At 35.1% G+C, this 23251-nt stretch overlaps 1 protein-coding gene across 1 annotated transcript; it reads right to left on the bottom strand.

Annotated features, from left to right (window-relative positions):
• Positions 1 to 3046: 3046 nt before the first annotated feature.
• LOC141714230 (protein FAR1-RELATED SEQUENCE 5-like) lies at positions 3047 to 3640 on the bottom strand. The gene has a single exon (XM_074517762.1). It carries the CDS (start codon positions 3638 to 3640, stop codon positions 3047 to 3049), a length of 594 nt encoding a protein of 197 aa, XP_074373863.1.
• Between the last annotated feature and the right edge of the window lie 19611 nt (positions 3641 to 23251).

The following is a 23251-nucleotide window of genomic DNA, read 5'->3' as shown; positions in this document are numbered from 1 at the left end:
GAATGAGCTTCAAAGAGGGATGGCTAAACCCATACCAACACATCACACGAGGCAAAGGATGAAGAGGGTAGCTGGAAGGAGTAGTAGTTAGGTCATTCGTCTAGTTGTGCAGCTTAGTTGAACTTGTGACTTCATCTTATGCTTGTGCAGTGTAGTTGAACTTGTTTCGTTACATTCGAACATCATCGTGTGCCCTTTATTTGATTTAATGACAATTGAAACTTGTTTCTTTTATATCGGCCGTTTATCGACCGTCCCTTTCCCGTCCCTTTATTTAGTTTTTTTTGTTTCTATTTTTTATTGATTTGTATATATAATGGCCCCCATACACTTGTGTGCAAATTTTAAAAGGTTTGGAGAAATTTCAAAATTTGAGGTTTTGTAAATTTTTGGCGATTTGGCCCATATTTGGAGGGGTGCCTAAATTTGGCGAATTTATTTTTTACAATTTACAGGTTGATGTTGTTTAACTGTGCGTATACTATTGGTTGTTTGGTTGGTATCATGTAAAACAGGTGGGATGGTGCCTTTACAGAAGGCACATTTCCAAAAAACTTTCTGTCCTTTCCGCGGAAAATAAGCGCGGAAGGGTTAATGCCTTCTGCGGTTATTTTCCGCGGAAGGGACAGAAAGATTCTGAAATTTTTATCCCCTATTTTATGTGAAATCTGTAAAATAGTGATGTATTTCAACTATATGAACTGCATTATGCAATAAAATGTTGATTAGAATATCGTTTCTTATGGCTTCCAAAATTTAAGAATTACTTGGCTATAATGACTAACATATGGTCATTTTGCCAACTTTGCATGTAAATTCCCATGCATGATAAGCATAAATATTACAAAATAAATGTGTATTCTATTTCATATCACATTAAATGAGTTATGTTTCGACATAATAATTTTCAAGTAATGGATCAATGACAAATTAGAAATTACATAATTATCGCAATTCAAATCCAAATAAGTGCATAACTTGTCTAGTTTGATAAAATTACATCGAAATACAACAAAATACTTAAACAAAGGGAATTCTCGTACGAACTACCCTAACTAACTAAATATCTGTAAAAAGTTAGAGAAGCCGCCCGATAGTCGGTGTGTTGAGACCCGGGGGGGGGGTCGACCCTGATAATGCATGAAACCCAATAGAGCACAACACCACATCCTTCGCGGAGCACATCTTTAGTGACTTCGACATGGGTCTCGTGATCATTCCATATTGTGACGGGAATGGTGCTTGACCCGTTGTAGAGAGTGAATTTGCACCATGGTGCACGCCTCCAAGCCCATGCGGTGGTATCGTCGCCATGTAAGTGGGACACCCAACCCTTGACGTGATCAATGCGTACTTGGTCTCGGGTGGCACCCTCACGAGGCTTCAACTTACGTATGTCCGCGATCCTATCACATTCCACAATTTTACCGCAATCCCATTCGGACAGTCTCCAAGGGCCATCGGGGGAATCCTTACCCAAGTTGAAGAACGGGAGAAAGTAAGGCGGCACATTGCTCCAAACTCTTACAAACATGCAAGGAAGGGTTAACCAGTGGCATGCTTTGGCCCAAAGCTTTGAACGGTATGCCTCTTCTTCTGGAGGGTGCAACTCCGGGTCTTCTTCCTCCACTAGGGGAGGTCCTTCGTTAAACTGTGCTAGTTCCTCGCTCCATTCACGAGCGATTACATCCAACTCGCTAAATGTTGGTGACATACAATCCTCGAATTCGGAGTCCGAGTCCGAGAATGTGTTGCTAATGTGAGACACTGACTCGTCATCCGAAGTATTGGCCATTTCACCTACATATAAGAAGAACAAATGCATGTTAGCAAAATGAGGTGGAACAAATGCATGTTAGCAAAATGAGGTGGAACTACTAAAAGCATGAAAAAACAATATATAAGAGATTGTTATATAAAATTTGAATTACAATTGGCCACTTTGACTTTTTCTCAATTCTTCCAATTTCACGGAACATTTTCCAAGCATCATGTCCCTCAATGTTGCAATGTCCGTATTTTCTTTTTTTCTTTGCAAGTTCCTCAATGGGACTTATAATTCGGTGCTTTTTTTTGCGTCCTTTGGTTTTCGAAACAACGGGGTCAAGAAAAGTTTCATGCAACTTCTCTTCACTTTCTTGAGTAATTTTGGTATCAAATTCAATTTTAACACCTTCCACCCCATGCACGGGCATTTTCTCAATAATTTCAGTCTCTCGATTAATAACTCTCACAGCATACTTATAACGTTCCTTCGACGCCATGCAAATATGACTAAACCCCATAGTGAGTAAAGTCATGTGATTAAATCTTTCCGTTGGAGTCAAATCATGGGATGAGGCATCATATTCGGGCATGTGATATGGCAACACACCATCAACTATATTGGCATCCCTAGTCCACCTCCGTTTCATAAAATGTTCTGGTAATTCGGCCACACACCTCTTTGTCAACACGGCAATAATATGACGACACGGCATGCCCGAATGCTCAAACATTCTACATATGCAAGAACCCCGAAATGACAACTTATTGAAGGTAACGGGATAAGTGGTTCTCTTAGACTCAACCATTAATGGTCGATAACATTTGTAGTACGTGTCCTCCACATCTTTTAAGAAACGGTCTATATCCTTCTCCACAAAGTACTTTGCGGCCTCAACCAATTAGTCTTGAAATTTTTTGAACATCTCTTTCGTATAAATGGAAGCGGCATGTTGCTCCAAGGCGGTCTTCAGTCGCATGCAACGAATTTTATGACGTGTATTATAATCCTCTTCTTTCTCACGCATAAATTCTCTTTCTAACGCTTTTTATGCACCCTCAACAAATTCTTTCAACCCCGTTCAAGACCCTACATAAACATCAAAAAAGGCATTCATTCCTTCGCTTCTTGAAGTTGTTTTTTGACCCGCGAAAAAAATGTTACGTGTATAAACATCGATCCACTTATGCTTCAAATTATACAAGCCTTGCAACCATGTATTATCCTCCAACTTGTACTTCAAGATCAATGCTTTCCACCTATCCTCAAAAATTTCTTCGGTCAACGAGTGATATATGCAATTGTTGAAGTCACCTTTAAATTCCTCCTTTGCATAGTAGGTTGAGAGCTTCTCAAAAAATTTGTTACTAATGTGCCACGAACACAACAAATGTGTCGTGTTCGGTAGTTGAGATTGAATTGCCCCGCCATTGCTTGATCTTGATCGGTGATAATAACCAAAGTTGCTTTTCCTTCAACGGCCTCTAACCAAGTACCCAAAGCCCACTCAAATGTAGTCTTCAATTCATCACGCATTAGTGCAAATCCAAAGAGAACCGATTGATAGTGATGATTCACCCCGGTGAACGGCACAAACGGCATAACATACCTATTTGTTCGATATGTTGTATAAAATGCAACCACATCACCAAAATTTTTGTAGGCCAACAACGACCGGGGGTCAACCCATAAAAGACACTTCAATCTTCCTTCTTCATCAATTAGAGTCCGAATAAAAAAATTTCCTCCACTTTCTTGTAACAAATCCAATCCCACTTGCGCATCATTCACACCCAAATTATATTTTCTAAAATCTCGCACAACATTTCTAAAGTGTTGGGCATGAAACCCTACTTGCTCCTCTCCTCCGTGCATTTTTCCAAATATATTCATTTATTGTCTAGGCGCAATACCTGAAACATGTAAACTCTTAATTAAATTCTTTTGGGCGGCGGTTACATGTCGCTCCCTTTTAATCAAATCTATTATATATATAATAGAGCAAGTGGGGGTTTCAATGAGACAATTTAATCAAGTAAAATGACTGTTATACCCCCTAAGATGTAAAAAGACATTTTAACCTCATCCTATTTATTTCGTATTAATATCTCCATTATTATAAGATATTTAATTCTCTATATATATAATACAACAACAAGCGAGTTTGTTGAGTAAATTAATTTATATGACTATTATGCCCCTACTTAATATCTATATAATATTTATTTTATATTTATTCTCACAATTAATATTTATTAGTTGACTATTAATACTTATATAATATTTGTTGCTCATAATTAATATATATTAATTGACGCATCATTAATATGCTTCACCATTGTGTACTTTATATATACATTAACGTAAATATAAAATTTATTTAACTAAATAATCATTTGTTAAAATTTATTAATTTTACATGATTAGTATACACATATACATATTTATATATACATATATACATAGATATACACACACACATGTATATGTACTTATTTGAACCAGACTAGCATTTTAAAAGTGAATACTCGAATTGAATATTCGATCGGGCTCCTAATTTTTACTCATCAATTACATTTTTGACACAAAAAATAATCTAACCGTAATTATAATATAAACACATAAAATAATCTAAAAAAAATCAGCGAATTATACATATTTTCATGTTCGTTCATAATTTAATGATATTTATTTCAGCTTTATTATTTCAATTAATGCACCATTAATATTTATATTTTTAAATATCACTGAAATATATATCAAAAACTACTTATTTTGATTTAGATTTATGTTTGATTAATAAGTCCATATATACATATATTTTGTCAATAATATTATTCATAATAATATATCATCCAATACTTATACGTGAGAAACATATCAAACGTAAACCTAATTCAAATTAAGTACTTTTTGATATTTCAGTGAAATTTAAAATTCTAAATATTAACATTTATAATTCATGTATTCATATTATAAATTTGATAATTAATAACATATGAGTTAGATGTCAACTGAAAAAACTACGTATCGAGCATACATATGTGTATTGAACTATTTATGCATCTAACTAGATCAATTATATATACTATTATCACTTTAACTATTATATTTTTATGGTACAAATAATTTCAAATTTAGACAAAGATTAAGGAACTTTCATATATATATATATATATATAAGTACAATTCAAACATGTATTGACACTAAGTGTTGTATCACTAATCAATCACATTTTTTAACACATCAAATACATAAAATATTTTTAATCACATTTTTAACATACAAACAAATTGAATAATTATGAACAAATCAATATTTATACATATTTAGAGAATGCCCGTGCATCACACTGGCTAAAGATTGTGTTATGTATAAGTAATCGACCTCCAAAATATCTTGTTATTATTCTCTTTAATCGTCCAAAGTGAGTTATATACCAGTATATTTCTCATATGTTATTTTCTTTGAAATGTATGGTAGAAAATGAATACAGACACACATATAATTTTTGGCTTATAGCCTTCATTAAATATATGATCGTGTTGGTTTATATTGATGTTTAGTTGCGATCTTACACGTCACAACTTGAAAGAATGACAACGACTGAAGTAGATAATATGTTAGATATATTTGTGATGTCATGTCTAATACTGATTTGTGTTTAGTTTTCAGATCTTAACTAACAGGACAAATCAGGACTTAACTGGAAATCAGTACTTACACTAAAGTCAGAACTTAAGGTATCAGAACTTAAGTTATCAGAAGATATTTGTTAGGTCACACACACTGTAGAAGGGGGTTGAATACAATATTTACTACAATCAAATTGAATTAAAGAACACAAGTAACAGAACGCATATTTTATTCAACACAATAAACTCTGTTACAATATGGAACTGTCCTCTCTCAGTGATGAACAAATTATCACGAGAGCTGCTAGGGTTACAAAGAATAATAACTTCGATAATGATAACACATGTAGTGTAAACCCTATGTCTGTATTTATATACTACACCGTTACAAGATAAGTTCTAATTGATATTGAATATATTTATGCTTCCTAAAATATATCAATCAGATATCTTCTCTTCCAAGTATTCTATTCTTCATAGAATTCTTCTCCATGCATATTTCTTACTGTCTTAGTCTCGATCTTCTTTCCTTTCAATCAGCTGCCTGCCTTATCTGAAAGTCACCTTAAGTCCTCATATTATCTCCTGATAAATATCTCCTGATAACTTAAGTTCTGATATCTTAAGTCCTGACTTCAGTATAAGTACTAATTTCCAGTTAAGTATTGATTTGTCCTGTTAGTTAAGATCTGAAAACTGAACACAAATCATATTACATATGACATCACAAATATATCTAACAATCTCCCCCAACTTGTAAATTAGCATAATATACAAGTTCAACAGATATTTGATGATGTCAAAAAAATTAAGTACAAATGCATGAGAATTTGACTAGATAACTACAACTTACAGTCCTTATAGCTTTACCATCCTCAAGGTCTGATAACAGCTTCAGTCTGTATACACTTCAAAATTTAAGCAGTTGTAGATCTTTGACTTGACTTCAATTTATGATCTCTTTGATATCAGGAGTTGTTCTGAGATAGTTCTTCAACAAACATCTCTCAGCATATTCAAGTTCATTGACCATCCTCCTTTTAGCATTTATCTATTCAGCTGTATCTTCACCAGTTTAAAAAATAGCTGCTCTGAGATCATTTATCTTAGATTTTCTTATCTCCTGATCTAGTCTGATCAGATATGACTTGTCAGACTCTAGATTAAATTCCACAGTCTTATAACCCAGAAAAGTAGTTATAATCTTAGCAGAGTTAGGCTTCATATCGACAATATCACCTTTGTGATCTCTGTACTTGGGACAGTATGTGCTGTCAGACTTTACAGAATAAAGCTTCTTCTGTCTTTGAATTTGTGACTTTAAATAACCTGCAGCACTATCTGTTAATCTGTCTTTCACTTGAAGTAGGAATAGAACATGTTCCAGTTCTTCAAAATACTTCAGTGGAATAGCATTCTTCCTGATATGGTATATCCTTCCATCTGTCATAAAATATAACAAGATATGTTCTTTCAAAAAGGTATGGTAAACTATTTGTACAGATTCAAGTCGATTCAATCTCTCAGGAGTTGCTCCAACACCTGGTTCACTTATGGAAGTTGGATCGTTGGTAGTGTTATGTACTCTTCTTTCATCAGAACTACCCTATCCATATTTATCGCTTGTTTCCTTTCCTGTAAAACCTCTTGCTTCAAAACCACTTGTTGCAGTCTTCAAAGGTTGAGTCTGTTTAGATTTGGTGAATCCTGGTAGGAGTATCTTTGAAGGTTTAACATGAGCAATGTCAGAGGTTTCCTTTTCCTTATCTTCTGATATCAAGCCAACTCAGAACTTACTACATCTTGACTCTGAACAACATGAGCCATGTCAGAGGTTGTTTGAGAAATCTTCTTTATAATCAGAGTAAGACTAGCATCTTCTTCATCATCAGTTATTTCTTCATCCGTGACTGGCATATAAACCTTTACAGGTTCATCAACTTTTTCTTTACCCTTGGACCTTGGATCAATTTCCACTTATGATTTGGCTTTGGTTGCCTCAGAATTTGTTCTTTCCTTTATCACAATAACCTTAGGCTTTGGAAATTTCTTTTCAACAACAGAAGCTTTAGATTTCATCTTGACACCTTCTGCTTTGAGTCTATCTTCTTCTCCCTTTAGACTCTCAAAGTCCATTCCTGGATTTTCTTTAAGAAATAATTGCTTTGAAATTTCTTCATCAAGTTGCAGATGTTCACCAGAACTTATCCTTTTACCAGTATCAGAATTTATTCTTCTCCCAGTATCAGAACTTGTTCCTTGAATTGTAATTCTAGCTTTACTTGATGAAAATCCTTTGCCTTGACCTTGACCTCTACCATTATCAGAGTTTCCCTGGTCATCATTTCCATCATCCTTTCCCTTCAGTGTCTGAATAGATTTGCATTTGGACTTAATCATTTTCTCCCCCTTTTTGGCATCAGAAGGTAAAAGAAGAGAGACAAGCAATTCCACTGAGGATTGGATCTCATTGAGTTGAGTTTGCTGAGAAGCTTGATTCTTTATAATTTCATCAATCTGAGTTTGTTGCTTCTCCTGAGTTTTCTCAATGTAGGCAATTCTGTTAAAGGCTGGCTTAAAAAATGTGTTCTTTTCAAGTTTCATATTCATATCTTACCGGATTAAGGTTTCTTTAATTTTATTCACCTTGGCATGAGTTGTTGAGTGTTGACCTTGAAGGTTCCTTGTACTCAATGCAGTAACTCTCAGCTGTGCCTTAAAATCATCATTTAACAGCATTTTATCAGCTTTTGCCAGATGCTGAGCAAGAATCTTTTCAGAAGGAACAAAACTAACTGTGTTCCATTCCTTAGTCCACTCCTTTCTGTAGGATTTTATCTATCACGGAAGTATGGTAAAGCAATTTTACATATATAAAATCCATATAATATGCATACAGATCGTAAATAAAATCGAGGGATCGATTTCGAACCTTTAAAAGCGATCCATGAACAACGAGCGGAGATCCTTAGCAGCTGCTCCTCAAGTGTGAAGCACTCCACCGGTATCCACCAAGAAAATGATGTAATGAAGGAGGAGGTGCAGAGAATTAGGATTTTGTAAATCTTTTGGGTTGAGGCAAAAATAGGATTTATAATAGTATATTTATAGGCAAAATTTTCAGCTAAAAAATTTCCCATAAAATATTATTATTATTAACCCTTTATTATTCTCACTAATAATTAAAACACCTTTTAATTATTAATTCTTTTTCTAAACACTTTAGAAATAATTCTCTCACTTGATTTAATTTCCAAAAATTAAATTCTTAATTAATAATATTAAGAACTTTTTCTTAATTAATTTATAATCAATTAAATCTCATTTAAACAATTATTAAATTTGCCAATTAATTATTTATTTCATAAATAAATAAGTATCAGCCATTATTAATTAATTTCTCCATCATTAAATCATTCTCTTTTATGGTGTGACCCTGTAGGTTCAATATTAAGCCGGTAATAGAAATAAATAATAATAAAACTATTTTATCATTATTTATATAAATTCTCTAATTCATTAAATATGATTAATTAATTAATCATATTTATTCTACATAGTTAGGGATACTTCTCAGCATATCGCGACTATCCGGATAATACGAATTCACTGCTTAGAATACCAAGAACCTATTCAGTGAGTAGTTACCGTACAATCAATTCCTTCTACCCTGCAATGTCACGATTAAATACAAGGCATGGAACTTGTGTCAAGCTTATCTTATTTAATCACTTGCTTTCCCATTCACTATGATTAGTTCTATTTAATGTAAATTAGAAACTCCTTTCTAATTTCATTCACTCTGGCCAGAGTTTCCTGAACTAGCATAAGTGGATCAGCATTGAACATTCTCTTCATTCACTGGAAGGGGTAGATCCTTTATTGATCATATACTATCTTCGTGTACAAATTCCTATACCCAGTAGAGCCCTTATAATTGTCCCTGGAGACTAAGAACTAAACCAAAGCATAGTTCAGTGTACACAAGATGACTATGATGACCTCAAGTCTAAGGATACTTGTACAACTATCACTATGTGAACAACTGCTGACACGTGAGTGAACTCCATCAGTTGTTCAGCTGTGTGAGTCATGTTCAGTGAACTTATTCTGTAATAAGCACCTACATACTAGCTATAGTGTCACCACACAAATGTCTATGTGAACAGACATCCTTCATAATGAAGCAAGTATAATATGTACCGATCTTTGCGGATTATTAATTACCAGTTAGTAATCTTACGACCAGGAACTATTTGAGTTTAAAGTTATCATCTTTTAGGTCTCATTATTATGATCTCATCACAATCCATAAAAAGCTTTACTCTAAACTGTGGTACATCTTATTTAAACACTTAAAATAGATAGAGACCGCAATAAAAACAAAACAAGTCTTTTATTAATATCAATGAAATCAAAACAGATTACATAAAAGTTATTCCTAAATCCTCATACATGATTGGACTTAGGACATATCTCTTTTAATCTCCCACTTGTACTAAAGCCAATCACTCTGGTATCTAATACCCATCTTGTCTTTATAACGATCAAAGTGACTTTGAGAAAGTGGCTTTGTGAGTGGGTCTGCTATGTTGTTATGTGTGTCAACTCTCTCGACGTTGACATCTCCTCTTTCAACAATCTCCCTAATCAGATGAAAGCGCCGCATGACATGTTTGGAATTTTTATGAGACTTAGGTTCCTTGGCTTGTGCTATTGTTGCGTTGTTATCACAATACAACACAATAGGCTCTTCAACGCTAGGAACAACTCCCAACTCAGAAACAAATTTCCTCATCCAAACGGCTTCTTTTGCAGCCTCACTTGCAGCTATATATTATGCTTCCGCTGTGGAGTCAGCCGTTGTAGACTGTTTGGAACTCTTCCAACTTATCGCACCACCATTCAGAGTAAACACGTACCCTGACATGGATTTGCTATCACTTTCTGATTGAAAACTAGAGTCAGTATAACCCTCTATTTTCAACTCAGATTCACCACCAAAAACAAGAAAAATGTCCTGAGTCCTTCGCAAGTACTTAAAGATGTTTTTCACTACTTTCTAGTGGTCTTCACCTAGATTGGACTGATATCTGCTCGTCACACTAATTGAATAAGCAACATCAGGCCTTGTGCATAACATTGCGTACATGATAGATCCTATTGCTGAAGCATAAGGAATCTTACTCATACGCTCTCTTTCCTCAGGTGTCTTAGGAGACCTTTTTTCGGAAAGGGACACTCAATGGCTCATTGGTATGAGAGCTCTTTTGGAGTTTTCCATGCTAAACCTTTTAAGCACTTTCTGGATGTATGTACCCTGGGTAAGACCTATTATTCTTCTAGATCTATCTCTATAGATCTTCATACCGAGAATGTAGGATGATTCTCCCAAGTCCTTCATGGTGAAGTTCTTTGATAGTCATACTTTGACTGATTGTAGCATCGGTATATCATTTCCTATAAGAAGTATGTCATCCATATACAATACAAGAAATGTTACCGCGCTCCCACTAACCTTCTTGTAGACACATGGTTCATCTATGTTTTTGATAAAACCAAACTCTTTGATTGTCTCATCAAAACGGATGTTCCATCTACGAGAAGCTTGCCTTAAACCATATATGGTTCGCAGCAGCTTACGCACTAGGTGTTCATTTCTCTTGGAAAGAAAACCCTCTGGCTGTGTCATATACACTTCCTCCTCAAGTTCCCCATTGAGGAAGGCCGTTTTCACGTCCATTTGCCAGATCTCATAGTCGTAGTAAGCATCAATCGCAAGCAAAATCCAAATTGATTTTAACAGGGCTACAGGTGAAAAAGTTTCATCAAAGTCAATCCCTTGCCTTTGTTTGAATCCTTTTGCCATGAGCCCGGCCTTATAGGTCTCCACCTGGCCATCTGCTCCAATCTTTCTCTTGTATACCCACTTGCACCCAATAGGCTTAACACCTTCAGGCGCCTCAACCAGAGTCCATACTTGGTTGGTATACATAGATTCCATTTCGGATTTCATGGCACTATGCCATTTCTCTGAGTCAACACTACTCATAGCCTCATTATAGGTCACAGGGTCGTCATCATTAATGATTGACAACTCATTTCCATTCTCAATGACAAGGCCATAATACCTCTCAGGTTGGCGAGACACTCTCCCTGTCCTATGAATGGGCTGTTCCACAGAAGGTTGTTCAGTCTGAACAGGTGTTTCTACTTGATCCGTAGTAGTTTGTGCTTCTTGAACTTCATCAAGTTCAATTTTTCTCCCACTGTTTCCTTCAAGGATAAACTCCTTTTCCAAGAAGGTAGCATGTCTGGAGACAAACACCCGATGATCGGTGTAAAAGTAATACCCCAAAGTCTCTTTAGGAAATCCCACAAAATTACATTTTACGGATCGAGATTCCAGCTTATCTGGGTCAACTTTATTGACATAAGCTGGATATCCCCAAATCTTAACGTGTTTAAGACTCGGTTTCCTTTCTTTCCATATCTCATATGGAGCTTGAGGAACAGATTTAGAAGGCACCTTATTCAGTAAATATGCTGAGGTTTCCAATGCATAACCCCATAGGAATACTGGAAGATTCACATAGCTCATCATGGACTGAACCATGTCTAACAAAGTTCGATTTCTCCTTTCAGATACCCCATTTAACTGTGGAGTATATGGAGGAGTCCACTGGGAGACTATACCATTTTCTTTGAGATAATCTAGAAACTCTCCATTCAAGTATTCACCACCTCGATCTGATCAAAGAGTTATAATACTGTGTTTGGTTTGTTTCTCCACTTCATGTTTATATTCTTTGAACTTTTCAAAGGCTTCAGACTTGTGTTTCATCAAATTCACATATCCGAATCTAGATCTATCATCTATGAAAGTAATGAAGTACGAAAATCCACCCATGGCTTGCGTAGACATTGGTCCACATACATCTGTGTGTACCAATCCTAGCAAATCTGCAGCCCTCTCTCCATGTCCACTAAATGGAGATTTGGTCATTTTACCCAATAGACAAGACTCGCATGTATGATATGATTCAAAATCAAAGGGGTCAAGTAACCCTTCCTTATACAATGTCCGCAGTCTGTTTTCACTAATATGACCTAGCCTACAGTGCCATAAATAGGTCAGATTTTCATCAACTCGTTTTCTTTTATTAGTTTGTTCAATCTGAAGTAAATCATGCTCTACGTCACATACATACAGACCATTATTTAAAATACCACGTCCATAAAGAACATTATCTCTAAGGATAGAACATTCATTATTCTTAATAATAAATGAAAAACCATACAAATCCAACATAGGAATAGAAACAATATTCCTCACAATAGAGGGAATGTAATAATAATTATTCAAAATAATAGTCTTGCCTGTAGGCATATGTAAACTAAATGATCCTACAGATATGGCCGCAACCCTTGCTCCATTACCCATACGTAGAATCACCTCATCTTTTTCAAGAGTCCTACTTCCCTTTAGTCCTTGCAATGAATTGCAAATATGAGAACCACAGGCGGTATCTAATACCCAAGTAGAAATTTGACCTAGTGACATATTAACTTCGATCATGAACATGCCTGAATCAGAAGCGGTAGTCTCACTACCCTTCCTCTTCTTCAATTCTGCAAGGTAAACCTTGTACTTCCTCTTCCAGTGCCTCAACTTGTTACAGTGAAAACAAACAGCTAAATTAGGACCAGTCAACTTGTGAGCATCTAGTATGCTCCAGAGTGATAGTGCAGAAGACATGACGAATATAGTAAATCTGTAAATGATAAACACATAACAACACTTAGAAAATATTCAATTTCATTTCAAAATACTATATGAATCGGGTCTTTATTCATAAGTGTCTCCCACTAGTTTATCTAATTTATTCAACCCCCTAAGTGAAAATTAAGCATTCATAATGCTAGTGGGAATAGGGATCCTACATTCCATCACACAACCTCGGCTGTAGCACGAAACGTCATGTGATGTTCAATAGGCAGGCAACTCTTGTCAATTACATCTTATGTTATTCCCTAATATAACTTTAGCCTCTTGAATAATTGAGTCACGGTTGTGGCACGACAAACTCAATATTCTAAGTCCAGTCTAACCCAATATTTCGTACAATTGAATCAGTCTCCAACGGCCCACGGCTGTGGCACGTAACGACCTTTAGATTCTAATTCAATGTACACATCTCTATGTAATAGACAAGTATTTCTTATTTCGAAATCAAAGCCCTCGGCTGTAGCACGAAACGACAATGATTTAAAAATAAGAACCACTTTCTACCATGTTGGAAGACTATGACCAACACAAGCCCGTTGTGTCATTGGCCAATTACTACTTGATATTATTTAATTTTAGAGGGATTATATTACGTTACAATCATAATCATATTATAAATAGATTCTTCCTTTTAAATTAAATATTTTAAATCAATAATCGATAATTAGATGATTCCCAGATCGGGTGGAGCATTGTCAAGAGGCGTCACTTAATAACCCTTTCTTACAGATAGAAATCTGTTGTTGACAGAATCATCCTTTCTCTCAATATTGAAAATTCATATTCAATTACGTGTTTCATAAACACAAGAATCTCATGATCGTATTCATAATATTTATATTAAGGTCATGAAACAATTTCACTATACTAGATTGTCTAACAAACGCCTTATGTTAATTAAGTTCACCTAAATCTATCATTGCATGATAAACTAAGCATATATCACATATATAAGCATGAATAAATGTCAAGGTAGGCATGTTACATCATGTAGCATATTGGTCTAAGCATTATACATCTCTATGTATCACATGAGGCTTTTAAAAGCAATTAAAACAGTCAAAACTAGCTTTAAAACACAACTATTAGCTATAAACAGTTCCAAACTATTTCAGAAAATATCATATAATATACCATTAGATGCGCCTCGAAAAGACGAATCCAACGGCACCAAAAACGCCTCATTCTAACAAAGCACGCGCCCGCACGCGCCGAAAGAAGCAAATCCACGCTCCCCCACGCGCACACGCGCTGTCAGGCGCGTGTGTGACTGTCATCCACGCGCCCCCACGCGTGCACGTGCTTCACGCGCCCTAAACCCTAAGCTGACATCAGCATGACGTCATCTGCTGATGTCAGCAATACGCTGACCATTGACCCGCGCGTGTCTGACACGCGCCGCGCGTGACACACGAGCGCGTGTGCCCCACGCGCGCATGCTAGACCCAGATCTTCGGTCAAAATAATTCTGAGAAACGATTTCTAATCAGTCGTAATTAATCCATGATATAACTTGTAAAAATCATAATTAATTCATACAAGCACATAAAATTCTGAAATTTTTATCACAAATCTATATGCATACAACCTATGCACTAATACCATTGTAGGATTTTACCTATCACGGAAGCATGGTAAAACAATTTTACACATATAAAATCCATATAATATGCATACAGATCGTAAATAAAATCGAGGGATCAATTTTTAACCTTTAAAAACGATCCATGAACTGTTGGATTTTAAACGCAGCGGGGGCATGACAAAATACTTTTACACATACAAAATCCAAATAAAAGCATACAGATCATGAATAAAAATTCGAGGGATCGAATCTAACCTTTAAAAATAATTCGAAGACAACGATCAGTGATCCTTAGCAGTTTCTCCTCAAGTGTGAAGCACTCTACCGGTATCCACCAAGAAAATGATGTTAAGGAGGAGGAAGGAGGTGGAGAGAATTGGGTTTTCCAAACTTTTTGGGTTTTCAGGTTGGAATAAAATTAGGGTCTATAATAGTGTATTTATAGGTAAAATTTTCAGCTGAAATTTTCCCATAAATATTATTATTATTATCCCATTTATTATTCTCATTAATAATTAAAACACCTTTTAATCATTAATCCTTTTTCTAAACATTTTAGAAATAATTCTCTCTCTTGATTTAATTTCCAAAAATTAAATCCTTTAATTAATAATATTAAGAAGTTTTCTTAATTAATTTATAATCAATTAAATCTCATTTAATCAATTATTAAATTTTCCAATTAATTATGTATTTCACAAATAAATAATTATTTAGCCATTATTAATTAATTCCTCCACCATTAAATCATTCTCTTTTTATGGTGTGACCCTGTAGGTTCAATATTAAGCCGGTAGTAGAAATAAATAATAATAAAACTATTTTATCATTATTTATATAAATTCTCTAATTTATTAAATATGATTAATTAATTAATCACATTTATTCTACATCGTGAGGGATACTTCTCAGCATATCGCGACTATCCGGATAATATGAATTCACTGCTTAGAATACCAAGAACCTATTCAGTGAATAGTTACCGTACAATAAACTCCTTCTACCCTACAATGTCCCGATTAAATACAAGGCATGGATCTCGTGTCAAGCCTATCTAATTTAATCACTTGCTTACCATTTACTATGCGTAGTTTTATGCAAATTAGAAACTCCTTTCTAATTTCATTCACTCTGGCCAGAGATTCCTGTACTAGCATAAGTGGATCAGCCTTGAACATTCGCTTCCTTCACTGAAAGGGGTAGATCCTTTATTGATCATACACTATCTTCGTGTACAAATTCCTATACCCAGAAGAGCCCTAATAATTGTCCCTGGAGACTAAGAACTAAACCAAAGCATAGTTCAGTGTATACAAGATGACTATGATGACCTCAAGTCTAAGGATACTTGTACAACTATCACTATGTGAACAATTGCTGACACGTGAGTGAACTCCATCAGTTGTTCAGCTGTGCGAGTCATGTTCAGTGAACTTATTCTATAATAAGCACCTACATACTAGCTATAGTGTCACCACACAAATGTCTATGAGAACAGACATCCTTCATAATGAAGCAAGCATAGTATGTACCGATCTTTGTGGATTATTAATTACCAGTTAGTAATCCTATGACCAGGAACTATTTAAGTTTAGAGTTATCATCTTTTTAGGTCTCACTATTATGATCTCATCATAATCCATAAAAAGCTTTACTCTAAACTATGGTATATCTTATTTAAACACTTAAATAGATAAAGCCTGTAATAAAAATAAAACAAGTCTTTTATTAATATCAATGAAATCAAAAACAGATTACATAAAAGTTATTCCTAAATTCTTATACATGATTGGACTTAGGACATATTCCTTTCAATCTCCCACTTGTACTAAAGCCAATCACTCTGGTATCTAATACCCATCTTGTCTTTATGACGATCAAAGTGACTTTCATAAAGTAGCTTTGTGAGTGGGTCTGCTATGTTGTTATGTGTGTCGACTCTAATTCAATACAATACAAGAAATGTTACCGCGCTCCCACTAACCCTTTTGTAGACGCATGGTTCATCTACGTTTTTGATAAAATCAAACTCTTTGATTGTCTCATCAAAACGAATGTTCCATCTTTCGAGAAGCTTGCTTTAAACCACATATGGTTCGCAGCAGCTTACACACTAGGTTTTCATTTCCCTTGGAAAGAAAACCATCTGGCTATTTGCCAGATCACATAGTCGTAGTAAGCAGCATTCGCAAGCAAAATCCGAACTGATTTTAACAGGGCTACAGGTAAAAGGTTTCATCAAAGTCAATACATTGCCTTTGTTTGAATCCTTTTCCCAAAAGCCTGGCCTTAAAGGTCTCCACCTGGCCATCTGCTATAATCTATCTTTTGTATACCGTATACATAGATTCCATTCTGGATTTCATGGCACTATGCCATTTCTCTGAGTCAACACTACTCATAGCCTCATTATAGGTCACAGGGTCGTCATCATTAATGATCGACAACTCATTTTCATTCTCAATGACAAGGCCATATTACCTCTCAGGTTGGCGAGACACTCTCCCTGACCTATGAATGGGCTGTTCCACAAAAGGTTGTTCAGTCAGAACAGGTGTTTCCACTCGATCTGTAGTAGTTTGTGCTTCTTGAACTTTATCAAGTTCAATTTTGCTCCCACTGTTTCCTTCAAGGATAAACTCCTTTTCCAAGAAGGTAGCATGTCTGGAGACAAACACCCGATGATCGGTGCAAAAGTAATACCCTAAAGTCTCTTTAGGATATCCCACAAAACTACATTTTCCAGATCGATATTCCAGCTTATCTGGGTCAACTTTCTTGACATAAGCTGGACATCCCCAAATCTTAACGTGTTTAAGACTCGGTTTCCTTTCTTTCCATATCTCATACGAAGTTTGAGGAACAGATTTTGGAAGGCACCTTATTCAGTAAATATGCTGAGGTTTCCAATGCATAACCCCATAGGAATACTGGAAGATTTGCATAGCTCATCATGGACTGAACTATGTCTAACAAAGTTCGATATCTCCTTTCAGATACTAATCTGGAGGAGTCCACTGGGAAACTATACCATTTACTTTGAGATAATCCAGAAACTCTCCATTCAAGTATTCACCACCTCGATCTAATCGAAGAATTATAATACTATGTTTGATTGTTTCTCCACTTCATACTTATACTCTTTGAACTTTTCAAAGGCCTCAGACTTGTGTTTCATCAAACACATATCCGAATCCAGATCTATCATCTATGAAAGTAATGAAGTATGAAAATCCACCCATGGCTTGCTTAGACATTGGTCCACATACATCTGTGTGTACCATTCCTAGCAAATTTGCAGTCCTCTCTCCATGTCTACTAAATGGAGACTGCAGTGCCACTATGAAGTGAGATTTTCATCATCCCTTTTCTTTTATTAGTTTGTTCAATCTGAAGTAAATTATGTCACATTTATACAGACCATTATTTAAAGTACCACGTCCATAAAGAATATTATCTCTAAGAATAGAACATTCATTATTCCAATAATAAATGAAAATCCAGCCAAGTCTAACATGGGAATAATATTCCTCACAATCGAGGGAACAAAATAAAAATTATTTAAAACAATAGTCTTGCCCGTAGGCATATGTAAATGAAATGATTCTACATCTTCAGCAGCAACTCTTGCTCCATTTCCCATCAGTAGAATCACCTCCTCTTCCTCAAGAGTCCTACTTCTCCTTGGTCCCTGCAACAAATTGCAGATTTGAGAACCACAGGCGGTATCTAATACCCAAGTAGAAATTTGATTTAATGATATATTCACTTCTATCATGAACATACCTGAATCAGAAGCGGTAGTCTCACTACCCTTCTTCTTCTTCAATTCTGCAAGGTAAACCTTGCAGTTACTCTTCCAGTGCCCCACCTTGTTACAGTGAAAGCAAACAACTTTGCTCTTGGGGTCTTCAGCTTTTGGTGGAACCGGCTTTTCTTCACCTACTTTCTTCTTCTTGGAAGAGTTCCTCTTCCTTTTCTTAGGATTGGAACCTTCATCAATTAGAAGAACATAACTCTTCTTAGAGGGAAAATTTGATTCCGCAGTCTTCAACATGTTGTGGAGTTCAGGCAGGCTGACATCCAACTTATTCATGTGAAAGTTCACAACAAACTGCGAGAACGAACTCGGAAGCGATTGCAAGACCAAGTCTTGGCTCATCTCCCCATCCACGGCAAAACCAAGTTGTCCAAGACGTTCAATCAAATTGATCATCTTAAGTACATGGTCATTCACAGATGATCCCTCAGACATCCTACAACCGAACAGCTCCTTCGATATCTCATATCGAGCTATCCTCCCCGCCACATCATACAACTCTTGTAGATGCATGAGGATAATGTGAGCATCCATATGCTCATGTTGCTTCTGTAGCTCAATGTTCATGGAAGCTAGCATGATGCATTAAGCAACATTTGCATCATCTATCCACTTACGATACACAACATGTTCATCATTATGTGCATCACTAGCAGGTTCAGTAGGCTTAGGTGAGTCAATCACGTATTCCAGCTTCTCAATCCTGAGAACAATTCTCAAGTTTCGAAGCCAGTCAGCATAATTAGGACCAGTCAATTTGTGAGCATCTAGTATGCTCCTGAGTGATAGTGCAGAAGACATAACGTATAAAGTAAATCTGTAAATGATAAACACATAACAACACTTAGCAAATATTCGATTTCATTTCAAAACACTATATGAATCGGGTCTTTATTCATAAGTGGCTCCCACTAGTTTTCCTAATTTATTCAACCCCCTACGTGAAAAATTAAGCATTCATAATGCTAGTGGGAATAGGGATCCAACATTCCATTACACAACCCCGGCTGTAGCACGAACCGCCATACAATGTTCAATAGGCAGACAACTCTTATCAATTACATCTCATGTTATTCCCTAATCAAACTTTAGCCTCTTGAATAATTGAGTCTCGACTGTAGCACGACAAACTCAATATTCTAAGTCAAGTCTAACCCAACATTTCGTACAGTTGAATCAGTCCCCAAAGGCCCACGGCTGTAGCACGTACCGACCTTTAGATTCTTATTCAATGTACACATCTCTATGTAATAGACAAGTATTTCTTATTTCGAAATCAAAGCCCTCGGCTGTGGCACGAACCGACAATGATTCAAAAATAAGAACTACTTTTCTATCATGTTGGAAGGCTATGACCGACACAAGCCCGTTGTGTCATTGGCCAATTACTACTTGATATTATTTAATTTTAGAGGGATTATATTATGTTACAATCATAATCATATTATAAAGAAATTCTTCCTTTTAAATTAAATATTTCAAATCAATAATCAATAATCAGATGATTCCCAGATCGGGTGGAGCATTGTCAAGAGGCGTCACTTAATAACCCTTTCTTACAGATAGAAATCTGTTGTTGACAGAATCATCCTTTCTCTCATATCGAAAATTCATATTCAATCGTGTTTCATAAACACAAGAATCTCATGATTGTATTCATAATATTATTATTAAGGTTATGAAACAATTTCACTATACTAGGTTGTCTAACAAACGCCTTATGTTTATTTAAGTTCACCTAAATCTATCATCGCATGATAAAATAAGCATATATCACATATATCAACATGAATAAACATCAAGGTAGGCATGTTACATCATCTTGCACATTAGTCTAAGCATTATACATCTCTATGTATCACATGAAGCATTTAAAAGCAATTAAAATAGTCAAAAATATCTTTAAAACACTTCATGGAATATAATCAGTTCAAAACTTTTATATAAACTAAAATTTATCACTCCATTAGATCCGTCTCGGAAAAATGAATCCAACGGTATATTGCACGCCCAAAACGGAGTTACGAAACTCCCAGAAAATCAATTTTAAAATCAACAGACGGGCTGTAACGCATTATAGGAACGCGTTACAAGCCCTGTAACGCATTCCGGTGATGCGTTACACCCCTTTTAAGCCATTAAAGGGTGTAACGCATCCCGTGAATGCGCCACAGGTGTATAACGCATTCCCGGAATGCGTTACACCCCTATTTTTTTTTATTTTTCTGCAGCAGCCGCCGTACCTGACTCGAACTCCGTGCATGCCAGACCTGACAACCGACACACAGACAAGAACAGCAGATGCAAAACAGCAGATATACATATAACAGATGTATATACATACATACAATTCATATATATATATAATTATTTAATTACGAATTTAATTACAAGAACTTCAAAAATTCATAATAAAAAATCTATACATCATAAAATTATGAAAAAAATACCCAGACGATCTACAACACTTGTAGAACCCAGATCAACATTCAAAATTATTCTGAGAAACGATTTCTCATCAAACAAAATTAATCCATGATATAACTTGTAAAAATCATAATTAATTCATACAAGCACATAAAATTCTGAAATTTTTACCACAGATCTATATGCATACAATCTATGCTCTGATACCAATGTTGGATTTTAAACGCAGCGGGGGCATGGCAAAACACTTTTACACATACAAAATCCAAATAAAAGCATACAGATCATGAATAAAAATTCGAGGGATCAAATCTAACCTTTAAAAATAATTCGGAGACAACGATCAGAGATCCTTAGCAGTTGCTCCTCAAGTGTGAAGCACTCCACCGGTATCCACCAAGAAAACGATGTTAAGGAGGAGGAAGGAGGTGGAGAGAATTGGGTTTTCCAAACTTTTTGGGTTTTCAGGTTGGAATAAAATTAGGGTGTATAATAGTGTCTCTATAGGCAAAATTTCCAGCTGAAATTTTCCCATAAATATTATTATTATCCCATTTATTATTCTCATTAATAATTAAAACACCTTTTAATCATTAATCCTTTTTCTAAACACTTTAGAAATAATTCTCTCTCTTGATTTAATTTCCAAAAATTAAATCCTTTAATTAATAATATTAAGAACTTTTCTTAATTAATTTATAATCAATTAAATCTCATTTAATCAATTATTAAATTTGCCAATTAATTATTTATTTCACAAATAAATAATTATTTAGCCATTATTAATTAATTCCTCCACCATTAAATCATTCTCTTTTTATGGTGTGACCCTGTAGGTTCAATATTAAGCCGGTAGTAGAAATAAATAATAATAAAACTATTTTATCATTATTTATATAAATTCTCTAATTTATTAAATATGATTAATTAATTAATCACATTTATTCTACATCGTGAGGGATACTTCTCAGCATATCGCGACTATCCGGATAATATGAATTCACTGCTTAGAATACCAAGAACCTATTCAGTGAATAGTTACCGTACAATAAACTCCTTCTACCCTACAATGTCCCGATTAAATACAAGGCATGGATCTCGTGTCAAGCCTATCTAATTTAATCACTTGCTTACCATTTACTATGCGTAGTTCTATGCAAATTAGAAACTCCTTTCTAATTTCATTCACTCTGGCCAGAGATTCCTGAACTAGCATAAGTGGATCAGCCTTGAACATTCGCTTCCTTCACTAGAAGGGGTAGATCCTTTATTGATCATACACTATCTTCGTGTACAAATTCCTATACCCAGAAGAGCCCTAATAATTATCCCTGGAGACTAAGAACTAAACCAAAGCATAATTCAGTGTACACAAGATGACTATGATGACCTCAAGTCTAAGGATACTTGTACAACTATCACTATGTGAACAATTGCTGACACGTGAGTGAACTCCATCAGTTGTTCAGCTGTGCGAGTCATGTTCAGTGAACTTATTCTATAATAAGCACCTACATACTAGCTATAGTGTCACCACACAAATGTCTATGAGAACAGACATCCTTCATAATGAAGCAAGCATAGTATGTACCGATCTTTGTGGATTATTAATTACCAGTTAGTAATCCTATGACCAGGAACTATTTAAGTTTAGAGTTATCATCTTTTTAGGTCTCACTATTATGATCTCATCATAATCCATAAAAAGCTTTACTCTAAACTATGGTATATCTTATTTAAACACTTAAATAGATAAAGCCCGTAATAAAAATAAAACAAGTCTTTTATTAATATCAATGAAATCAAAAACAGATTACATAAAAGTTATTCCTAAATCCTTATACATGATTGGACTTAGGACATATTCCTTTCATGAACAACGAGCGGAGATTCTTAGCAGCTGCTCCTTAAGTGTGAAATACTCCACCGGTATCCACCAAGAAAACGATGTAATGAAGGAGGAGGAGGTGGAGAGAATTAGGATTTCGTAAATCTTTTGGGTTGAGGCAAAAATAGGGTTTATAATAGTATATTTATAGGCAAAATTTTCAGCGGAAAAATTTCCCATAAAATATTATTATTATTAACCCTTTATTATTCTCACTAATAATTAAAACACCTTTTAATTATTAATCCTTTTTCTAAACACTTTAGAAATAATTCTCTCACTTGATTTAATTTCCAAAAATTAAATTCTTAATTAATAATATTAAGAACTTTTTCTTAATT

This window comes from Apium graveolens, chromosome 3 (genome assembly GCF_009905375.1).
Source record: "Apium graveolens cultivar Ventura chromosome 3, ASM990537v1, whole genome shotgun sequence".
NCBI lineage: Eukaryota > Viridiplantae > Streptophyta > Magnoliopsida > Apiales > Apiaceae > Apium > Apium graveolens.
The sequence above is the reverse complement of the archived record's forward strand: the minus strand, read 5'-3'. Positions and strand labels throughout refer to the sequence as shown.

Excerpts from the sequence above, each read along its gene's own strand:
- LOC141714230 (XM_074517762.1), bottom strand. The coding sequence starts at position 3,640 with ATGCACGGAGGAGAGGAGCAAGTAGGGTTTCATGCCCAACACTTTAGA.